General features: G+C 56.1%; 6 protein-coding genes across 6 annotated transcripts; 3 read left to right on the top strand and 3 right to left on the bottom strand.

The window, feature by feature from the left end:
• Positions 1 to 499: 499 nt before the first annotated feature.
• On the bottom strand, positions 500 to 3,144 carry BCV69DRAFT_282638 (putative vacuolar protein sorting protein VpsB). The gene is made up of 5 exons (XM_025492421.1): positions 2,654 to 3,144; positions 2,334 to 2,579; positions 1,719 to 2,246; positions 1,479 to 1,637; positions 500 to 1,381 (listed from the first exon to the last, which is right to left on the bottom strand). Exons 1-5 carry the CDS (start codon positions 3,029 to 3,031, stop codon positions 614 to 616), a joined length of 2,079 nt encoding a protein of 692 aa, XP_025348299.1. The 5' UTR covers positions 3,032 to 3,144; the 3' UTR covers positions 500 to 613.
• A 251-nt stretch (positions 3,145 to 3,395) lies between these two features.
• BCV69DRAFT_298920 (alpha/beta-hydrolase) lies at positions 3,396 to 6,474 on the top strand (the record flags this gene model as incomplete). The annotated part of the gene is made up of 4 exons (XM_025494274.1): positions 3,396 to 4,369; positions 4,448 to 5,905; positions 5,992 to 6,309; positions 6,393 to 6,474. 4 exons carry the CDS (start codon positions 3,396 to 3,398, stop codon positions 6,472 to 6,474), a joined length of 2,832 nt encoding a protein of 943 aa, XP_025348298.1.
• A 1,222-nt stretch (positions 6,475 to 7,696) lies between these two features.
• Positions 7,697 to 9,714, top strand: BCV69DRAFT_282636 (dihydrolipoyl dehydrogenase). The gene is made up of 3 exons (XM_025492420.1): positions 7,697 to 7,933; positions 8,049 to 8,216; positions 8,320 to 9,714. Exons 1-3 carry the CDS (start codon positions 7,889 to 7,891, stop codon positions 9,652 to 9,654), a joined length of 1,548 nt encoding a protein of 515 aa, XP_025348297.1. The 5' UTR covers positions 7,697 to 7,888; the 3' UTR covers positions 9,655 to 9,714.
• Positions 9,715 to 10,005: 291 nt separating this feature from the next.
• BCV69DRAFT_188090 (hypothetical protein) lies at positions 10,006 to 14,683 on the bottom strand. Its single transcript, XM_025489593.1, has 3 exons — positions 14,033 to 14,683; positions 13,872 to 13,939; positions 10,006 to 13,790 (listed from the first exon to the last, which is right to left on the bottom strand). The coding sequence occupies exons 1-3, from the start codon at positions 14,477 to 14,479 to the stop codon at positions 10,079 to 10,081; spliced, it is 4,227 nt and encodes a 1,408-aa protein (XP_025348296.1). The 5' UTR covers positions 14,480 to 14,683; the 3' UTR covers positions 10,006 to 10,078.
• Positions 14,684 to 16,091: 1,408 nt separating this feature from the next.
• BCV69DRAFT_188076 (hypothetical protein) lies at positions 16,092 to 16,676 on the top strand. Its single transcript, XM_025489592.1, has 2 exons — positions 16,092 to 16,457; positions 16,541 to 16,676. Exons 1-2 carry the CDS (start codon positions 16,278 to 16,280, stop codon positions 16,622 to 16,624), a joined length of 264 nt encoding a protein of 87 aa, XP_025348295.1. The 5' UTR covers positions 16,092 to 16,277; the 3' UTR covers positions 16,625 to 16,676.
• BCV69DRAFT_312394 (hypothetical protein) lies at positions 16,649 to 17,626 on the bottom strand. The gene is made up of 2 exons (XM_025494922.1): positions 17,281 to 17,626; positions 16,649 to 17,202 (listed from the first exon to the last, which is right to left on the bottom strand). The coding sequence occupies exons 1-2, from the start codon at positions 17,526 to 17,528 to the stop codon at positions 16,728 to 16,730; spliced, it is 723 nt and encodes a 240-aa protein (XP_025348294.1). The 5' UTR covers positions 17,529 to 17,626; the 3' UTR covers positions 16,649 to 16,727.
• Positions 17,627 to 17,665: the final 39 nt, after the last annotated feature.

Below are 17,665 nucleotides of genomic sequence, written 5' to 3'. Positions count from 1 at the left end.
GGAGAAGCAGTGAGTCCTCTCTCATCAGTGCTTGCACCTCTCGAAGAACGCTTTGGCCAGGGTGGCAGAGCGAGAGGGGGGATTGAGCGGGTAATAGTCGATCTGCATTCCGGAACTCGGGAATTATACAATGAACACGGGCAAATGGCCATGGTCATGTGAGGTGGCGGTAAAGGTCGAATCTCAAGTCAAGGTACAAATTACAAGTCAGCACTACCACTACCACTACCACTAGCAGTACAAGTCTCAAGTCTCAATCCCCAACAGTTCCCTACCAGTTCCCAACAGTTCTCAGCAGTTTTCAACAGTTCCTAGCATAATTCTTATTCTTATTCTTTCCTTGTCTCGTATTCGAACTTTGGCAATTGAAATAGCATGCATACCATACCTTACCTTACCATACCATGCCATACTATGCCATACCTTATCATACCATTCTTGGACTTTCTTCAACTTTCAAAGTTCGTACTGTGGTTGAGGCGTGGGTGCGGGGCGGCATTGCTGGAGTATGGGTTGCATTATCAAAGCTGCATCGTATTGTACTATACATGTTCCCCTCGCACCTCTGTGCGGGGCAGCCCTCTCCCCCTCTTCTTTCCCCCAAAACTCAAACTCAAATCGCATCCCTCAACCTACCCAACAAACCCCCAGCCAGATTAGCCGCCCCCTGCGCTGCTTCTCCTATCCTTCCCGGGTCCACAAGTCCTCCAGCACCCGTAAACCCATCCCCACCTCCGCCTCCGCCTCCCCGTCCATCACGGCCGACGTTGAGCTGCACGGGACCGATGCGCAAGTTCAAGCCTTGACCTTGTCCGCTACCAGCGCTGGATCCGGATGCTCCTGCTGCACCGAGTCCAGTAGAAGTGGGTGGTGGTCTAGCAATACTAGCCGGAAAGCGAGACGCGGCATCTTGTACCATTGTGAGGAAGCTCTGTGAATTATGAATCGTGGATCCTCCTAGCAAGAAGCGAGCTCCCATTCCAGGTCCATTGGCTCCCTGAGAATTCAAGAGAGAGATGGCACGCGCTTCTTCGTAGGTCGCACCGCCGATGATGAAGAGGATGATGTCCCGAGGACGCTGCGTGATTAGGCCGGAGGAAGAGGTGCTGTACCCTCCCCCTCCTCCTGGACCAGAAGCACCACCGGGCCCGCTACCGCCTGCTGAGCTACTGCTGGTAGAAGGGTAGGACGACTCGCGCAGACGGCCCTTCATTAGAAGCTCGACGGTCTCGAGGAGATGTGGGGTGTGCTGCGTGTAGACATTGTCCACGCCCTTGAGCCCTTTGAGGGCGGATTTGCCGCGTGAGAAGAAGTTGTCATTGGAGAAGAGGTCGTCTTGCCGTTGGTCTGCGCCGGCGAAGTTGAGCATCACAAAGACAAGCTGGGCAAGAGGCGAGAGGGCAAGGGGGAGGGGAGGGGGGGCATTGTCAGTTGTTGCGGCTTCGATGCCGCCTTAGGCCTGTGTAGAGATCACTCACACCTGCCCTGCTCTCCTCCACACCGCTCTCGAGTAGCTGCTTGACAACATTGGATATTTGATTGCCCGAGTATCGCTGATACCGCAACGCGTAGAGAATGGCAACCCGTAGCTTTGCCTCTGACAGGATGTCTGGCCGAGCAAGGAGATCGTACACGGCCTGGGAGTTGCGATAGCAGAGCAACTATTGAGTCAGCAGACGGACGTGACTCCTTGTTCTTCTCCGCGTCTCTGCACTCACCTTGAGGTCGCTAGCATGACTCTCATTACTGGCCAGACTCTGTTCCAGCTCAGAGACTTCCAGTAGATGCTCTCCCTCCACCCTTCTACTCAGCTCTCCTAACAGCGTCACATGCTTCGAGACGTTGCCGCTCAATTTCCGGAACTCTGGGTACTCCTCGACGAATCGCTTCATGTCCTGCACAGTCTCAATCTGCTTGGAGGAAGCCGTCTTTGTCTGAAATTCCAGCACATATCTCTTGATGGAGGCTCCCAGGTCTCCAAAGTTGTCGTAGAGATTCTGTTGAAAGAAGGGATCTTCCGAGGAGGAGAGGACCAGCTCCCGCTGCTCTGGCTTGAGACCCGACGATGCCGGTAGTGAGACTCGGCCGTTGTTGATGCCGAGCAGTTCGTGGATCATGGCTTGGTAGGTCCATTGGGAGAGGAGGGGCGTCACTGGGTCATTTCGCCGGTCGAGGATGAGAAGGAGCGGTGCAGGCTCAGACCTCCGGAAGTCGAATAGAGAAGGTTGACCTTGCGTGGTTTGATACTATAGAGAGCACAGAGGAGGTCGACATTGCGGGTCAGTGAGACCTAATGGGACACCCTTCGCCTCACTTTTGATCCAACGACTCACACTTATTTCTTCGCCGAGCTTCTTCGCTAGCGCGCTCATCCTTTCGTATCTCACCACTGGCTTCTTCTTGAGGCTCAGCAAGAGGGCCATGAGTCCTTGGGTATGCCGATCGAGAGCAGCTGGGTCCCACTCGCTGGCATTGGAAGCCCAAGGTCCTATGGGACCAGTGATATTGCCAGTAGGTAGGGGCGTTGGCGAAAGGGAGAAGAGGGAGGAGTTGACTGGGAGATAGTCTGCAAAGTATTCCTGTATCAGGAGAGGAGATGGAAGGTCATGACTCCTGGTCTCCTTGCCCTCGTTGGCATCACACGACGGCTCACCTGGACCTCCTTCACAGCGTCATGCTCATCTGCCTCTGCCAACCTCTCTATATCCCCCTTCTTGAGCACATTTGTGAAATAAAGCCAATAGCCTCCATACTTTGGCCATTTGAGCTCCTTACACAGTGCCTCGATACTAGCTTCTGTAGGTCTGAGGAGTACAATGCACTTGAGATGCTTCATCCTCTCCCTTGCCTCATTGTCTACTCTATCTGTGAGGTACACTTCGTGGCTGAGGAGTGCGGACTGGGTGAGGGAGGAGCTGATGACGGGCGTGGTATGCGAGTCGAGGAGGAGGACCTTCATTCCTGACCCGCCGGAAGCCGAGGGCGAGAGGAGGCGGGTGAGGTACGACGAGATGGACTTGGTCACGTCCATTGCGGGCAGTGGTCCGAGGCTGCGGAGAGCGAGCCTCTTACCAAGACTAGGGCGGGGAACAAGGGTAGGGCGGGATGAGGCGGCGCGGTGAGGCGAGGCGAGTAGACGACGTGAGTGAGTGAGTGAGTGAGTGAGTGAGTGAGCCTGGAGTGCTTGGCTTGTGCTCCCTCGAATTGCAACTCCGCCTTCCGTGGAGGACCGTGGAGTAGACTAAGGGGGGCACCTTCGGCAAGAATGCCGACAAGCCGACAGGGCGCTCAGCACACTTCACTTGTGCTCAGCATCTTGGCCATCCCCGTCGATGATACCATCATACCCACTGTACCAATAAGCCCCTCACCAACAAGGACAAATGGCAAGCAACATGGCTAGGCGGACAATCGCACCCTATGGCACCTGGAAGTCACCCATCACTCCAGAGCTACTCACGAGCAAAGCAGTAACCTTTGGCGAGCTCGCGGTCCCCTCTCTCTCCAAGTCACCCTCTGCCTCTCACCTCATCTTCATCGAGAACAGACCTCAGGAGCAGGGGAGAGCAGCCGTCATCCGATGGTCACTCGACAAGTCTACTTCCACCACGGCTCAGGTGGGTCAAGACCTCACTCTCGCCAAGTTCAACGCTCGAAGCGGCGTTCACGAATATGGAGGAGGAGCAGTCGCTGCCTCTTCCGTCGATGGCTCCGTCATCTTTACAGACTACAAGCCCAATGACTGGGGAGTATACCGAGTCAAGGATGCCACCACTTCGACACCATCTGAGCCAGAGAGGATCACACCCGACAGTCCTCCCCTTCGCTACGGAGGCTTCGTGCCCCATCCCACCAAGCCGCACCTCATCCTCGCGATTCAGGAGGATCACACAATCGACGAGCCTAGCAAGGTCGTCAACACCTTGGTGCTCATCGATGCCAGCGCAAAGTCTGTCACCGAACTTCAATCGGGCAGAGACTTCTACAGCTTCGCCGCCTGGTCTCCTCGAGGTGACTTTGTGGCTTGGGTCACTTGGCAGCATCCTTCTATGCCCTGGTGGGACGCAGAAACTTGGGTAGCACGGTTCGACGAGACCACGAGCGATCACAAGGCATCCCTGGTAGATGCAAAACCCATTGCTGGCACCAAGGGCGGCGAAAGTGTTCAACATCCTATATGGCTACCACGACCTGCTGGCCACACAGGGCCTGATACCCTGCTATTCACCTCGGACCGTACCAGCTTCAGCAACCCCTACAAGATCACAGTGGAGAAGTCTGGAGCTGGCTTGTCACTCGGAGAGATCAAGCCAATCCTTCCGTCACCCCTGAAGGCCGACTTCATCAGACCTCAATGGACAATGGGCAAGTGAGTATAGACTGACAGCAAAGGCCTGAGCCTCGAGCGCTGACCTCCTCTGAACACTGCTCTCCCCTTTTTCCGAAGCTCGCACTTTCTGCCGCTTGACAGTGACGTGATTGTCTCCGTTCTGATCAGAGGCTCCACGGAAAGCCTCGCTCTAGTCTCTGTATCCTCGGGCAGAGTGACTGAGCTGTCCTCAAGCTACATTGCCTTCGGTCAACTGCGCAAAGTCTCGAGCACAAGCATTGCCGCCGTTGTCGCCAAGTCGGACGCTCCTAGTACGGTTGTCGTCATCGACTTGGAGCAGGCAATCAAAGGATCGTCGACATCGATTGATGACCACAACGTCAGACCCATCAAAGCTTCGTCTGATCTCATCTCGAGCGGGCAGATCCCAGCCTCTTTCCTGTCGATTCCCGAGGACTTCGAGTTTCCCACCACTCTACCCGATGGCACACCCGCTACTAGCTACGGCATCCTATATCCCCCGACAAACCCCAACTTCTCGGCAGCGAAGGGTTCAGCTCCTCCCTGTATTTTCAAGATCCACGGCGGCCCAACGTCAGCCGCTAGCAAGGCCATGTCCTTGGAAGTCAACTACTGGACATCAAGGGGATACAGCATCTGCTTTGTCAATTATGGAGGCTCAACCGGCTACGGGCGAGAATATATGCTTCGTCTGAATGACAATTGGGGTCTCGTAGATGTATTGGACTGCTGTGCAGCTGCCAAGTACCTGACTTCCAGGCGCGCTCCGTCGACAGACGAGGGCAAACAAGTACGTGAGATGACCGCAACGGCTCAAGCACAATGGAAAGCACTCGAGGAGCGCTATGACTCCAGTGGCAGTGTGCGAGTCACACTCAAGAACCACAAGAAGCAATGGAGTCTCTTCGACGCTCTTGCCTTGCCGGCCACAACTGGCTTGGCTGCTCTGATCCCATATCTCCAGGCTGTCCCGACCAATACCTCAATTCTAACAGCACCGCTGATTGCTGGAGCGGCTTACATTGCTTTCAAGTCGTCCAGCGTTCTCAGCGAGGCCGTCTTTGCGTCACCTACTCTAGGTCTCCAGCTCGAGACGACCCGCGGACTGCAGCTCCCCTTCCTCTCCAAGCCTCTCTTCCAAAGGATCTCCGCAACACACGTGCCTCGAGATCGGGTGCTCGACGTCATGGTCAACACAACGGTGAAAGGATGGTCCATCAGGGACTACCTTGCAGTTGGCATTCGCAGTCATCCTATGGGAGCAGGTTCCGCCAAGGCGGGAAGCAAGGCTGTCACCCGTAACCTCAAGGTCCTCTTTCCCCATCTTGAGCCTCGTCTGCCCATCGTCGAAAGGATCTACAAAGCCATCTACCCGGTGATCTTCTCATCCTCATCGAACCCTGTTGCCAACGCCGCCAACGTGCCGCCACTTCGCAGTCAAGTAGACGAAAAGGCTGAGGCCAGATTGGGAACACCTCGTATCAAGGACGCAATCATCTCTGGCGGCTCGGCTGGCGGCTTCACCGTCCTTGCTTGTCTCACCAAGCAGCCATAGTACGTATGAGAGGGTATGAGAGATTAAGTCGATTCGAGCTGACCAAGATTGCACCTTTGCTCCTGTCCTGTTCTCCAATTCTCAGTGTATTCTCTGCTGGATGCTCACTCTACGGCGTCAGTGAATTGCAGGCGTTGGCTGAAGAATCGCACAAGTTCGAGAGCAACTACCTGTTCCGACTACTAGGTGGCACACCCAAAGAGGTCCCTCAGATCTACCACGATCGCTCCCCCTTGTACTCTGCAAGCGAGGTGCGATCCCCCGTACTGGTACTCCAGGGTTCGATTGACAAGGTGGTGCCTCCCAATCAGGCACATTTGATGGTCGAAGGCATCAAAGCTGCCAAGGGAGGTGCAGACCGAGTCAAGTACATTGAGTTTGAGGGTGAAGGACATGGTTTCCGGTGAGTAGAAAGAGGGCCTCCCATCAAAAGAGGAAGCCCAAAATGCTGACGGATTCGTGCTACCACGGTACATTCCTCTGTAGTCAAGCCGCCAACATCATCACGGCCCTCAACGAAGAACAAGATTGGTACCTGACTAAGCTCCACTTGGATCAGAGTCAATAGGTCAGAAACAAGAAGTCTCCGGTGCTGTAATGCTACTTGGTGAGTGCCCCGACGGAAGTGCATGAAGTGCGTGAGGAGAGGACGGACGACTACACTTGGTGGTACTGCCTCTGGTGGTCCTGATTACGATCGCCCCACTGGAGAGGCTGTGAGCCTTAGGCCCGCCTCCAGTATGCTTTGCAATCCTTTGCAGATGTCGGCAACTGCGGAGATTTCCCCCATGTCTCCCGGCTTGAACATGCGTTGGGAGGGATGCACACTGCTCGCATTGATACGGCGCAGCTCTGCGGCTCGGTGTACGGAAACGGGAATGTGACGGTCATCTATGGAGGGGCGACTCTGCCTATCTGTGATGCTCCGACTGCCCATGGGCTCGTTGCTTCTAGCATCGCTTGATAGTCAAGCACGCCCATCCCACCTTTCGCATCTGCGTCGGTCGCAGCACTGTCACAAGAGGCCTCTGGAGGCTTGATTGATTTTCAATCTCCCTCTAAGCCGATTCCATCACATGTACTTGCCTTGGAGCATGTTAGAAGGTAGAGTCCCTTCGTTTCTTGGTGGCAAGAGACGTTGTACAGGAAGCCTCTGTAGATCTTTGAACTCCTGAGACCCTTAACCCTGCCCCTGAAGGTGGCGTCTCATTCAGCTTTCGTTTCTTTCTTTTCACCTTTGTTGGTTGAAGAAGAGCCGAGCTGACCCCGATTTGTGGTCTTCCTTCCATCCACTACCGACAGACACGAGAAATGCGAAATGAAGAAATGGGAAGTCGGGTCGCATTGCTCGCGGACCCTTGTTGTTTATTGCCGGAAGGTACGAAGCTGCGAAAGAGGAGGGAAGAGGGAAGACGTGTAAAGTAGGTGTCGCGCAGTGTTCTCTTTTCTCGAAATCGTTAAAGGATCCGTTCGCAAGATGAAGCGTGCTGCGAGTGTCGTTTTGAATCACTGTTCAGCATTCCTGTAAGCCCACAGCATCTCGAGGGTGTCCTGACTGACGTTTGAGCCTTCACCTTGGAAGGGCCGAGCGAGGCACCGCGTACGACGTGCTTGTGGGGTCAGTCGGAGCGGGAGGGAGTCTGGCTCCGTTCCGGTGCGATGTTGTTGGGTGCAGCTGAGGCGGAAGTGTCCGGGCGGCGGCGGGGCGGGGCGAGGCGTCTTCATCGAGTGTCTGACTGAAGTCCACCCACACCTTCTTACTTGCTTCCCTTTCCGCCACCCATTGCTCCCTTTCACCTACCAACTCCTTCCTATCACCACCAACACCTCTCGAGGGCTTGCTTCCTGCCTCGCTATCCCCCCATCTGGAGTAGTCTTCCCTGCCTACTTCTTCCCTCTACGACCCCTCGCCCATCCTTGCGCCACCTCTTGGTCTTAGCAGACTGCATACCCACTCCAGAACCCCAATTGAGTTATCAAAGATGCTGCGTAACCTCGTCGCCTCCAGGAGCGCCGTGCCAGCCAAGGTGAGCCCGGTTTCTTGACGAGTAGCTGTTCGCAAAACTGCGCTCATGTCAGCAGCCTCTACTCGAGTGGACATTGTGACTGACCTTCCTCCTCCCCCTCCCTCTGCCCTTCCAGGCCTTCCAAAGCTCTACCCTCCCCCGTCTCGTATCTGCCTCGGGCAGCTCTCTGCCCGGCTCGAGGAGAGGGCTGGCCAGCAGTGCTGACCCTTACGACGTAGTCATCATCGGTGGTGGACCCGGTGGATACGTTGCTGCTATCAAGGCTGGACAGTCTGGTCTCAAGGTACGTTAAATAAGCGGAGAGGACTGCGAATTATACAGGTACAGATAGCTGACAAGAGACTCTTGGCCTTGACCTCAATTTGGCTTCTTCCTGACCCTCATAGGCTGCTTGCATTGAGAAGCGCGGAACCCTCGGCGGTACCTGCCTCAACGTCGGCTGCATCCCCTCAAAGGCCCTCCTGCACAACTCTGAGCTCTACCATGCTGCTGGTCACGAGTTCAAGAACCGTGGAATCGACATCAAGGACATGTCTCTGAACCTGGGACAGATGATGAAGGCAAAGGACAGTTCCGTGGGAGCTCTGACAAAGGGTGTCGAGGGACTGCTCAAGAAGAACAAGGTAGACTACATCAAGGGCGCTGCCTCTTTCGCTGGCCCCACCTCGATCAATGTGCAGCTCAACGACGGTGGCGAGACCCAGATCGAGGCAAAGAACGTTGTCATTGCCACTGGATCCGAGGTCACCCCTTTCCCCGGCATTGAGATCGACGAGGAGCAGATCGTCTCCTCCACTGGCGCCCTCGCCCTCAAGAAGGTGCCTGAGAAGATGATCGTCATCGGTGGTGGTGTCATCGGTCTGGAGATGGGTTCCGTCTGGAACCGACTGGGCTCCCAGGTATCCGTCGTCGAGTTCCTGCCTACCATTGGTGGAGCCGGTATGGACCACGAGGTTGCTGCCAACTTCAAGAAGATTCTGGAGAAGCAGGGTCTGAAGTTCAACCTGGGCACAAAGGTCATCGACGCCGAGAAGAAGGACGGCAAGGTCTTCCTGAACGTCGAGGATGCCAAGAGTGGCAAGAAGCAGCAGATTGACGCCGACGTTGTTCTGGTCGCCATTGGTCGACGCCCTTACACCAAAGGTCTGAACCTCGAGGCCATTGGTGTCGAGACTGACAAGCGGGGACGTATCGTTGTGGACGATGCCTACAACACCACCTGCAAGGGTGTCAAGTGCATCGGGGACGCTACTTTTGGTCCCATGCTGGCACACAAGGCCGAAGAGGAGGGTATTGCCGTTATCGAGATGCTCGCCAGGGGCCACGGCCACGTCAACTACGAAGCCATCCCCGCCGTCGTGTACACTCATCCTGAAGTAGCTTGGGTGGGCAAGTCAGAACAAGAACTCAAGGACGCCGGCGTTTCCTACAAGATTGGCAAGTTCCCCTTCCTCGCCAACTCCCGTGCCAAGACCAACCAGGATTCGGAAGGATTCGTAAAGACGATTGTGGAAAAGGAGACGGAGAAGATCCTCGGAGTGCACATCATTGGACCTAATGCCGGTGAGCTCATCAGCTCTTCAGTGCTGGCCATTGAGTATGGTGCTAGTGCAGAGGATACCTCGGCGGTCTGCCATGCTCACCCCACGTTGAGTGAGGCGGTAAAGGAGTCGGCACTGGCTGCGACGGATAAGGCGCACCACAAGGCCATCCACTTCTAAGCGTGACGCGTCTAGCCGCTCATCGGGATGAGCTTGTTTCGCTCGATTAACAGGAGCAGGGCTGTTGGGATTCGTAGAGGGGGGGGGGGGGGGGACTTGAGAGCTCCATCTGTGAATGTCATGTCAATGGCGCAATATCAATATCAATCCTGGTTCACACACACCTACACGCACACACACTCGCACACTCTTCTCATTTGGCGTGATCAGAGCATACTGAAAGTAGACGGGACGACCAATGGTACTGTAGACTCTAAAATTAACTCTACTCTAGGCTAGCGCAACGTACTCGTGGCGATTGGTGACTGACTTGACAAGACAACAGATGGATGGAAGCGAAGCGAAGGGAAGGGGAAGGGGAAGGGAAACAAACAAACGGACGGACGGACGGACGGATGGACGAATAAAGTGTTACATACTGGTATCAGAGACCACTCCAACCCCCACCGGGCGGGACAGCCCATAAGCCTCCTCCTCCACCACCTCCACCACCTCCACCTCCTCCTCCTGCCCCTCCCGCTGCTCCTCCTGCCGCCCCTACTCCTCCCGGTGCAGAGGAGGCTCCAATTCCCAATCCAGCACTAGTAGGATCTCCAACTCCACCTAGATAACCCCATACTTCTGAATCACTTGCGTACACGCCAGCGAGGGCGACTTCGTCCATTGTTTCGTGGCTGGGTCCGATTCCTGAATGGTGGATGTGATGCGAGTGATGCGAGTGATGTGGATGATGATGGTGGGAGTGGTTGAGAGTGTGAGGTGCAGGTGCAGGTGCAGATGGAGGAGGAGGTGGAGGCCCAGTGACGCCTACTCCAGCGTAGCTCAGCCCGCCCACTGATCCAGAGGCAGAGGTAGACCCGCTCAAGTGAGCAGGGAGAAGTGGATTGGTATTGGCATTGCTTGAGGCACCACTACTGCTACCGCCACCGGCAGAGTTGTTATTGTTGTTGCTATTACTGCTTGCGGCAGCCGCTTGTAGAAGTGCAGCAGAAGGGTTTTGGGATTGAGCCAATGCGTAGGCGAGTGCGTCACCGTTGGGACCTCGTCCTCCTTGATCCTTTCTCTGCGGACTTGGGGTTTGCATCAGACTTGCTGATCCCGCTCCACTCAGAGCCGCAAGATGCTCCGCAGTGGCAAGAGCGTAGCCCGGAGTGGAACCTCCAGCAGAACCGGAAGTCTTGCCAGACCAATTGGGAGTAGCACCAGCACCAGCAGCAGCAGCAGCGGCCTCTGAAGCCACGCTCGCACCAGAGCTCGACTTGGAATCATTGTCAAATAGAGCCAGCACGGAGAGGAGGTAGGTGCCATAGGGCGCTGCCGCTCCATCTCGATGCTCTGGCGTCTTGCCCGCCACTTCGAGGGATTCGGCCAGCCTGTGGACCTGATCGAAGATGGCGCGCTGGTCAATGAACCCATGCTTGCTAAAATCGAGCTTGGTGAGCCGCAGAGCTGAGACGGCTGCATAGGTCGCCATGACGACGACTCCGTTGGGTGCGAGGGCGAGCCCGCGGTCCCCGACTTGATTCTCGTCGAGGAGGATAGCCATGAGGTTTCTTGCGCACTGCATCGAGTCAAAGGCCACCAGGGAGGAAATGTCGTCCCGCTTTTCGGCGGCTTGAAGGATAAAGGAGTTGAGGTGGCTGCGCCAGTAATAGTAGATGAGCCTCGAATAGGGAGACCAGCGAACGAGGAAAGCACCCATGGCCATCGAGCCCCCAACGCCAGCTTGGTCCAGTCCGCCAGTGGGACACCACGTCTTCTTCCAAGACTCAAGCTCTTGCCAAGCCACCTTGTGCAGTGCACCTAGCTTGACCAGGCGCTCCTTGTTCTCCTTTGAGGTGATTGCTAGCGTAGCGACACACTTCTGGAAGACGTCCGTGTGGTATTCGACGATGCGCTTGAGCTCAACCTGGCATATCAGAGCTGCATCTTCCGGAAGAGCAAAGTCTTCTCTGTTCCACCATGCTGACTGAGAGACGGAGTTCTTGACAAGAAGCGTGCATGGTCGTCCAAATTGTGTGCTCAAGGTGCCCTCTGCAATGACGAGGGACAGCCAGAGTCGGTCACGGTTTCGCAGTCTGCGAGAGAGGTGCTCATTATCCTGAGCTTCAGCATTGGGCGCCAGAGCGATATTGACGCCCACTTCGGTAGCAGTACGAATGGCAAAGCCAAGGTATTGCCAGGCACGGTCTTCCACGATGATATGAGTGGGACGATGGAAGAGACTGGCCAACAAGAAGGCCTGAGCAATCTCAATGCTCTTGTAGCCTCCGATGAGGACCTCGGGAAGCAGCTTATTCCTCCAATGATCCTCGAGCTTCTCCGCCAGCTCGGCTCCTCGCTCACCTTCGGACATGCGAGCAGCGTGAGAGCCAATGACAGTGAGCAAAAATTTCGACCTGGCCCTGACGTAGGACAGAGAGTGCAGGAAGGGGTCGAAGAGGAAGTTGGACGGGTTGATGCGGTTGAAGAACAGATCAAAGAGGTCCTCCATCTCACTTAGGGTCAGCACAGCTTTTGAGATGGGATCATTGGCATCGTCGATGTCCAGCTTTGATGCGTAGAGCGAGAACCTAAAGTAGCCCTTTCGCGAAGCTCCAGCGGGAGCACGATCTTGCTCTTCTGATGGGTCCTCCGCTGTGCTTTCGACCTGTGCCTCCAGCCCGCTGCTACGCACTTCGATGCTACCCAGCTTTGACATGCGTCGTTGTTCAGCAATGACAGAGTGGCGCCGAGAGCTTGGGACGGGAAGCACTTCATCGTCACTTCTTCTCCTCTTGCCCAGATGAGGACCGAGATCTTCCATGACCTGTGCTTCTTCCTCGCGTGTGCTGGTCGAGGCAGCATTGGCAGCTTCCGACTTTGCAGTCTCATCGATGCTGGCTGGACTTTGCGAAGCGTCGCTGCCTCTGATAGCGCGCACTCGTCCTGCCTTGTACTCCCAATTGCCGTTCTCCAATGTCGAAGGCTCAGCTCCACCAGCTCCCAGTGAAGCGGGCTCAGTAGTTGCCTTTTGAGCTGCAACCTCGATGCTACTCTTGACCTTGACTGCGCCCGGGCTGCTAATAAGTCCCAGTGTAGCTGCAGCTGTCATACCACGAGGGTCCTTGTACCCGCCAGCAGTCTGTCTGCGAGCAGCGGCAGTGGAAGCATATGCCAGTAGCTGCAGAGGTCGCGACAGGACGTCGGGATCTTGATAAGCTTGTAGCACCTCATCCTCGTCGACAAGCTCATCCTCTTCTTCTTCCTCTTCTTCTTCTGCCGTTCCTGCCTTTTCTCCCTCCTGAGCTTCCGTCTTGGGCTGAGGTGTCGAAGCCTGGCTGAGCTTGCTACTGTTATTCACTTGGTGAGGCACAGGCGGCAGACTTCTCGGCGAAGAGGTTCCACCATTTTGATACCTGGCATATTGCGTAGGAGGTCCCATCGGCGTCTGTTGGGGCTGAGATTGAGGCGAAGACTTATTCTCGGGCTTTTGCTTTGGCGACCGCTCCGAAGTCAAGGCACGCGGATTAGAGTACCCCGATCTGTAGGACGAACTGTTGAGATGGTTATTGGGTCCCCATCTGTGCTCATCTCTTGGCTGCTGATTTTGTTGCGGTCCAGGAAAGGACGTTTCAGCTCTCGGGAGTGGGGGAGAGAAGAAGCCACCTCCATGCGAGCTTGACGCTGAGGAGGATGAGAGTGGTGCTTGGTACCCATGGCCATGACTGGAGATGAGGGGAGCTGGCGCGTCGTAAGGAGATTGCGGGTGCCGCGGCTGGTAGCTGAAGGGCTGGTCTCGGTGAGGAAAGTGTGGCAGAGGGCCGGGATAGGCTCGAGAGGGTTGCGAGGGACCTCCCCTTCGGCCATTGTCCATGCCATACGGGCCAAGGTCTGGTCGGTACGCATCTCGTGACCCCATGCCCGGGCTGTTGCTGAAGGGGCCAGGCGACTGTACGGGCCCACCATATTGGTGCATCTGGAAGCCTGGTTTGGGGCCTGAACCACTTTGTGGGAGCCATTGATTGGGGCTTTGGTAAGAGGAGGATACTGGCGAGATGTCAGAGTTGGCGTGCTCGCCACTGTTGTGACGATATGGTCCAGCGTTCTGGCTGAGACTCCTCGCATCAACAGCGCTTCGTTCCTTCGGCAGGTTACTGTCAGGATGTAGGTATAGAAGTGAACGGTCATGACTGGGATCTTTGGACCGGAAGACTTTTTCGAGACTCTGCACTCACCCTCTTCCTGGCTTGCGGCCTCTCCGATGCTTCTCAAAGACACACTCCTTGTCATGTCTCGAGCATCTCTGATGATTGGATATGCCAATTGGAAGGAGTAAGAGTCAGCATCGAAGCCCAATCGCTTTTCCCCATCGACGTCAGACCCGTCTGCCACTCACCTTGCAAGGTACCTGTCCATCATTCGGCGCCGAGCATCGTATCTTTGCCGATCTACACTCCAGACAAGCGATCCTAGCACCCCTCTTAAGGTCCTGTCCACCAGGTCCCTCTGCTCTGACCCTCGGTCTGTCTCCTGCTACGCCGCCCTGACTAGGACTCTCGCTGCCTTCGCCGAAATTAAAGGAGTCCTCCTCTGATTCCGGACTCATTTGCTCGCCATGCTTCGTCATGGCGAGCGACTCGCTCTCAGGCGTAGGAGCTGGAGCTGGGTTCGGGCCAGCTCTAGGTCTGGATACCCAGTCTAGGGAAGCGCTCGGGATGGTTCGAGGCACTGAGCTTCCCGTTTTCGGCTGTTCCAGAGACGGGTAGGAAGGATTCAATGTCGAGACGTTGGGGGATTGCGGTAGAGTACTACTCGAAGCTGCCTTTGTTTGACTGCTGAGCATCCGAAGACCTGCTAGCAGGCAGCAAGAGCGACTTGAGGGACGCCTAGACGATGCTGTGCAGCGGGGGCTCCTGCGTATCAAGGAGCGATAGAAGATCGATCTGACGCGAGGAGGTCAATCTTGCAGACCTCGGCTACAGCTCTCCTGGCTCTTGATCAGCAGGCAAGGTAGCAGAAGAGGATGCCGCTATTGCCTGATGGGATACCGTACCTCGGCTTCGTGATCTTGACACTGATATTGCCTCACTTGTTCTTGGCGCAGGACGCTGAGCGCTGGTATGCGGACCCCGGCGAGGAACGCGACGGCTTTCCAATCGTCTGTCGGCGTCTTGCGCAAGGCGACTTGAAAGCGGCAGCAGCAGGCGAGCGGCGGGACCGGGGTGAAAGGAGAAGGAACTTCTGAATGAGACTAGCCGCGGAGGAGGAGATGGGATGTGATTTGATCCGAGGAAGGAGGAAGAGGAGGAGGAAGAAGCGGAAAAGGAAGGTGGTGATGTTGTGGTACGAGGAGCGGTAAGCACTCGGTATGGAGTGAGCAAAGGAGGAAGGCGGAGGAAGGCGGGGAGGGGGGGAGGCTCGAGTTGAAAATGCCGCCGTGGCCTTTTGCCCCGCCGGAGACGCGAGCGTGGGTAGCTGGCCGTGCGACTGAGATGCCCTCGGGCAGGCAGGCCAGAATCCCGGGACTACGGTGCTGCTGACTTTGTCGTCGCCGCGAGTTGCTTCTCCGTAAGTCTGCCCAAGAGGAAGAAGAGGAGAAGTGCGTCCAAGACAGGACAGACAAGGGAGGAGCTACACACAAGCGCAGAGCATAGGAAGTTGCGGGAGGGCGGCAAGAGCAGAAGCCGCTCCTGAGCTCAGCGGGGCGTGGCTGGCGTGGGGAGCATGTGCAGGACACCTTCAAGCCACGCCAGAAGTCTACTTGACGCTTAGCACCGAGCTCCGGCCCAACTCCCGCGGACGCAGGCACAGACGCACACACACGCACACACGCCCGCCGTCAAGCACCCCTCCTCTTGGACCCCGACGTTGCTGCGTTGGGATTCTACCTCCTGCGCTCCTCCGCCTGACAGCGACAGCGACAGACTTCCACCAACCAACCAAACCCCCCTTGTGTTGCGCATCCGGACTGAGATTGAAGAAAGACAAGTCACACTCATTTTTAGCACAGCAGTGGTCAAGAGACCGTGAACGAGGTACCCAGATCTACACTTGCCCCATCGTCGGCACCCTCCTGCAGGCATGCTCTCGCAACTCCGGCGTGGGGCGGAAGGGGCTTCATGTCTGCCTGGCAGCAAGCAGGTCCGCCTCTGTCAGGAAGCCTGACAGTGTCCTCGTATCTCCTGTACAGTCAGAAAGGCAGAGAGATGACATTGTGTCTCCGCACTTGCTCTCCTTGCGTCGCCGTGCCATCCCGAAAAGTGCATAATCAGAATCGGAGCCCTGGTCCCCCCGGCTCGGAAGAGGGCGCATACCACGACTGTCTGCGACGACAACCATATCGCCCTGGTCGTACGACATCGAGGCACAGATGATGCTTGTCCCATTTCAATGTCGATGTCGAGTGATCGATGCTTTGCCCTTGCCAAGGCTACTACTGCCCACCGAATGAAGCACTCATCTGCCGTGAGCAAATGAGGTCCCGGCCCCTGGCTTGGCCCTGTCCAAGGTCATTAGTAGCCATGCCCCAGGTGGTTCCGGTACAATTTGTGAGATTTGTGACACTACTCGACTGTCGCGAAGCTCTGCCTTCTCTTTCCTAGCACACGCTGAGCGAATGAAGATCACCCTTCTTCAGCCCAATGCAAGAAGCATTCGCATGGTCCTTCATCGTGTATTGTGCTCTGGCCATCCTCAGCTCTGCGGACGATGATGAAGAGGATATCAAAGCTCGAGGCGTCCTGCACATTGAGCCTTTGCAGATTCTTAAGCGTCTCACCAGCTGGTGCACATCCTGGAAGGCGCATCGAGTGAATGAGCAGGTGAGGTTCACTTGAGGGCATTGTCAGTAGCTGCGAGCGGCTCGCGAATGCAGGCTGATTCTCTGTCACTTATTCCCTTACAGGCTCTACTACAACTTCACCAAAATTTGCCAGTCCCCTGCTCAACGCAATTGCCCATCCGGTCAATCACTACAGTCTCGCCTTGACATCAGATACCCTCACACTCCTTGATGAAGAATATGTATAGTTGTGCCATTGGCGTGGTATGAATGAGACGAAACCTCACGTCAAAGAAGTCGCGCCGATGCTCTATCTTGATGTTCCTTCTACCATTCTGATCTCTGGAGTCGAGGTTCCCGACCTCGACTTTTGGAGCCCGTCCCCTGACGCTGACCGAGAGCCGCTCCGACTACCGCCCTTCTTTCCTCCTCTCCGCTTATCCGGATTGCTCTCAGCTTGACCCTTGCCCTCTCCAGCCTTCATCGCACTCTCCTTGACCGGCGCATCTCCAAAGATCCTCCTGCGTGCCTCTTCGTACTCCTTTTCCCGCTCTTGTAGTGTCTTTCTCCTGTTCGCAGCATCGCCTTCTGCGCTCGAGGAGCCGGCACGGGAGGATGAGGCGCTGCTGTTGGGGTCGCGCCGGAGGATCTGAGGTGCAGGCTCGGGAGCTAGAGCTGAAGGTGGCAGGTTCGTTGGGGGACCAGTGACTCGGGGAGCTATTGAGAAGGGGTAGGCTTGAGGAGAGCCGAATGCGGGAGAGGCAGACTGCAATGGTGTGGAAGAGCTGTCGCGGTAGGGAGTATTGGTAGCAAAGTCAGAGCTGTGGCCCTTTTTGGCTGAAGGGCTACCTCATGGTACTCACGCAGACTTGCTGCGAGCGGCCAGCAGTGTTACCGACGGACTACTCCGATAGGCCCTGTTAGGTGCTGCCGCTGATCCCAGTGAGGGCCATGCATCCTGACCTGAATCCTTTGCAGTACCGATGTCATCGGCCGCTGCAGATGGTGAAGTGTTGCTCTGCTCCCCCTCGTCATTCTCCCAGTCATCGATGATGGAAGACTCCGCTGCAGCCTGCTTGGCCTTGACGGTCGGCTTCCACCGTGTTGCCATCTCTGACTGTAGAGGAGGTCACTGGCTACGGAAGGGCCAGCAGCCTTTACGACGAAGGAGGGAGACAATTAAAGGGTTCTTGGTAGCGTGTGCCTCTTGCCCTCGATAGAGAATATCCCTCCTTCCGGGAATTGAGG

The sequence above is a fragment of the Pseudomicrostroma glucosiphilum genome, assembly GCF_003144135.1.
Source record: "Pseudomicrostroma glucosiphilum strain MCA 4718 unplaced genomic scaffold BCV69scaffold_6, whole genome shotgun sequence".
In the NCBI taxonomy this organism is placed as follows: Eukaryota; Fungi; Basidiomycota; class Exobasidiomycetes; order Microstromatales; family Microstromataceae; genus Microstroma; species Microstroma glucosiphilum.
The sequence above is the reverse complement of the archived record's forward strand: the minus strand, read 5'-3'. Positions and strand labels throughout refer to the sequence as shown.